The 3,008-nt window shown below is 36.8% G+C and overlaps 1 protein-coding gene across 2 annotated transcripts; it reads left to right on the top strand.

The window, feature by feature from the left end:
• The first annotated feature begins 511 nt into the window (after positions 1-511).
• LOC147323597 (uncharacterized) lies at positions 512-3,008 on the top strand. Of its 2 annotated transcripts, none has more exons than XM_086304799.1 (3): positions 512-571; positions 715-1,226; positions 1,928-3,008. In XM_086304799.1, the coding sequence occupies exons 2-3, from the start codon at positions 771-773 to the stop codon at positions 2,102-2,104; spliced, it is 633 nt and encodes a 210-aa protein (XP_086160925.1). In that variant the 5' UTR covers positions 512-571; positions 715-770; the 3' UTR covers positions 2,105-3,008. The 2 variants fall into 2 exon arrangements, with proteins under 2 accessions (XP_086160925.1, XP_086160924.1); XM_086304798.1 differs by having other exon boundaries at positions 519-571; positions 689-1,226.

Raw genomic sequence — 3,008 nt, 5'->3', positions numbered from 1 at the left:
AAATACTTCCTTGTTCCCCAGAACTTGCTGACATTTCTTTGTTTTCACGCAGGTGTACTTGTGAGGATTGAAATGACATTTCTCTGACTCCACAGACATAGTGATGTCAGTACATGGCATGAATTGTATAACCACTACTTGACCAAATACCCTTGACTGGACTGTAAATCTGGAAATAATATTACATTTGCCTCTGTTACTTTCAGAAATAGCTTGTTTGATAGATTGCTGCGTGCCACGATGTTTTCTTTGTTGAAGAGAGTTAGTTGTTTATTATTCTTAGTTGTCATATTAATATAAAGGATGTCAAATAATTCATACTCAATACAACTCCGCCTTCAGTCTTCCCCAGAAAAAAAACTGCACATTTTCCGCAAGTCGACAGGTTATTTTCTCTCAGTCTACTTTAACCAATCACATTCAAGAGAAAATGCATTACCATACTGGAGCCCCGCCCCCATTCCAAATAAAGGATCTAAGGTGAGCAAGTTGTTGGTTATTTGAAGAGTGAAAGACGAACTCTACACAGGAAAATAGCAGAAGCTACTTGGAGTCAGCCTGAAAGACAAAGGTGAGCATCAAATTAATGAGTTTGTTCAATTTTAAAATCTATTTTAAATTAAAATGTAAAGATGTTACCGTTTTTATTAATTTATGTTTCATTTTCTTTCATAAATTTATTCTAAAGTCTTGTTTCTGGACTTTCACCATCAGCCCACAGCTCTACGTTTCACTGGCACTTTGCACAGCATACGAGAGAGAATCCAACAATGTGCAACCTGGAGAATACTTTGGATAAGCCGGTACAGATTAATGAGAAAGATGCTGTGGAAGCTACAATACAAGATTGGGCTCAAGTGCTGAGTCACAAAGATCCAAATGATGAATTCAAAGATTCAGACTTTGAAGATCAAGTTGATGAAGAGCCTTTTGAAGTCACAAAGACAGATGAAGAGTCCAACAGTGGTTTAAGCTGGAGTGATGAAGCGTTCATTGAGGATTGTTGTCCACTTTGTTCACATGTTTGCACTGAGCCTGCGGTGCTGCAGTGTGGCCACAGCTTCTGTAACGGCTGTGTGCAAGAATGTGAGAAGTGGAAAAAGTCTTTTAAATGTTCACTCTGTAACAAAGTCAACAACAACCCAGAGCCTCCAGTTAATGTTTCCATGATGAGTTTGAGTGAAAGCGACAGAGTTGATCCACCAGGAGGACAAAGAAATGTGCAGGTGAGTGTGCTTCATTCTTTATACGCTTCATACACCCATATATCAACCATGTAGCTTCATCTTAATAGGTTCATTAGGCACTTTGACTCAATTATGGATGATGTGCGATAATTAATCACCATCATCTTTATTCAGCTACTTTTACAACCGCACAGAGTGCTCAGAAAATTAGCAGTTAGTCTTAAGTTAGCACAGCATATTTAAGTGCCGGAATGATCAGGACACATCAGTCCTAAGAGAGGAGATGAAGGACAAACAGTCCAGCAGGTTTCATTACAGGAAATAACCCAACTTTCCAAAACTCACCCCAACAAACTGACCTAACCCAAAAACCTCACTGATGTAACTAAACCTCCAGTGAAGGAAATGATTCTTTGGAGCTCATTTTCAGCTCTAAAGTTTTACTCTGGGATTCCAGAGAACAGCTTTTTTATTATTCACTGACTTTCCTTGTGCTTCTGAGCGTTTGCTTTCTTGAAGTTATCCATTATCCATTAGGGACATAATGGATGATTATAGTAACCACAAACTAAGAATAAAAAGTGAGAACCCCAGAACGCAAGGATAAATGTGTAACACCTCCAGTCCAGGATTAGAGAAGATGATTAGCAACATAAAACACAATAATCTTTAATCCAGAGAAGATTTCATGTTTCTTACTCACCATCGGTGTTTTTCTGTTCTGCTCTTTTAATCTGCAGCCCCTGAAGTTGTCGACTCCTTCATCTCCAGAGCTTCCACTGTCTGAAGATCTGACTGAGGAGACTTCAGTGTTTGGCAAACATAAAGAAAATGTTCCCCATGTGCTCATCATTAAATTTGTTGAAACGTTAGTTGTAACGACTGTTGTCACGTTTGGTGAAGCTGATGAAGACTGAAACCTTTTCAGTTAACTTCAACATAATAACCTTGATGAGATATGAGGGTTAAATGAGCCAGTGCTCCTTCACGACCCTCTCAAACATTCCTCCTCCTTATTTTTATGTATTTGTAACTCCTCCTATGGTTATGGTTTCACTGTTCACTTAAAGATGACTTGTATTAATTGCATATTATGGTTTTTTTTATCCCTCTTTCTTTTAGATGAAAAGTAGCACAGTTTATGTTAAATATTCTCTCGTGTTTTTCCTGTTAGTCTTATTTATTTGTAGATCTTACATCATTTAAAGTTCTTTTGGCAGTATCTTGTGTTTTGTATGCCGTAAAAGTGACAAAGCACAACTTGGACTTTGCTTCCATCTTGTGTTCAACAAGCACAGCTACAGTGTGCAGGTCTGAGAGTGTGAAACCAAACTGTGAACTAATATGTTTTTAACTTCTTTTCAGTGACTGATGCCTCGCTAATGCTTTTATATGTAATATTCTATTTTGGTAGAATCAATTTCTGTCTTCTATCGGGAAGGATGATTTGATTATCTTTTATGTTTTTGTCTGAAGTTGCATTAAATAAAATGTAAAAGCAAAAATTTAGACTGGATATTTTTAAGAAAGCAGAACCATTCTGATCTAAACCCAGACGTTCACTCAGAAGCTTTACTCTTATTTCACTTTTTTGAGATAAATGATGCTGATGATGACTAATAATATTATGGTGATCCTGTAGACTAGGAAAATGATGTTAGTCAGGTCTAATACAAATCCATGAATCACAGGTTTCAGTAAAAGTGATATAATTTGATGCTAGTGTGATAACAGAATATCACACTAACTGTTCATGCTGTTGGTAAACTGATGTATGTAATCACACTAAAAAATGTTTTCTAATCTAAATAAAGATAAATA

Source organism: Aulonocara sp. 'chitande type north' Nkhata Bay, linkage group LG8 (assembly GCF_057382095.1).
Source record: "Aulonocara sp. 'chitande type north' Nkhata Bay isolate Kocher_YH1m ecotype deep benthic linkage group LG8, A_spYH_male_GT1.1, whole genome shotgun sequence".
NCBI lineage: Eukaryota > Metazoa > Chordata > Actinopteri > Cichliformes > Cichlidae > Aulonocara > Aulonocara sp. 'chitande type north' Nkhata Bay.
This window is presented reverse-complemented; position numbering and strand designations above follow the sequence as displayed.

What these genes read in the sequence shown, in the direction of transcription:
- LOC147323597 (XM_086304799.1), top strand. Translation starts at nt 771, where the DNA reads ATGTGCAACCTGGAGAATACTTTGGATAAGCCGGTACAGATTAATGAG. An exon ending in GAGGACAAAGAAATGTGCAG is followed by an intron (nt 1,227 to 1,927) that starts GTGAGTGTGCTT and finishes TTTAATCTGCAG; the next exon opens with CCCCTGAAGTTGTCGACTCC.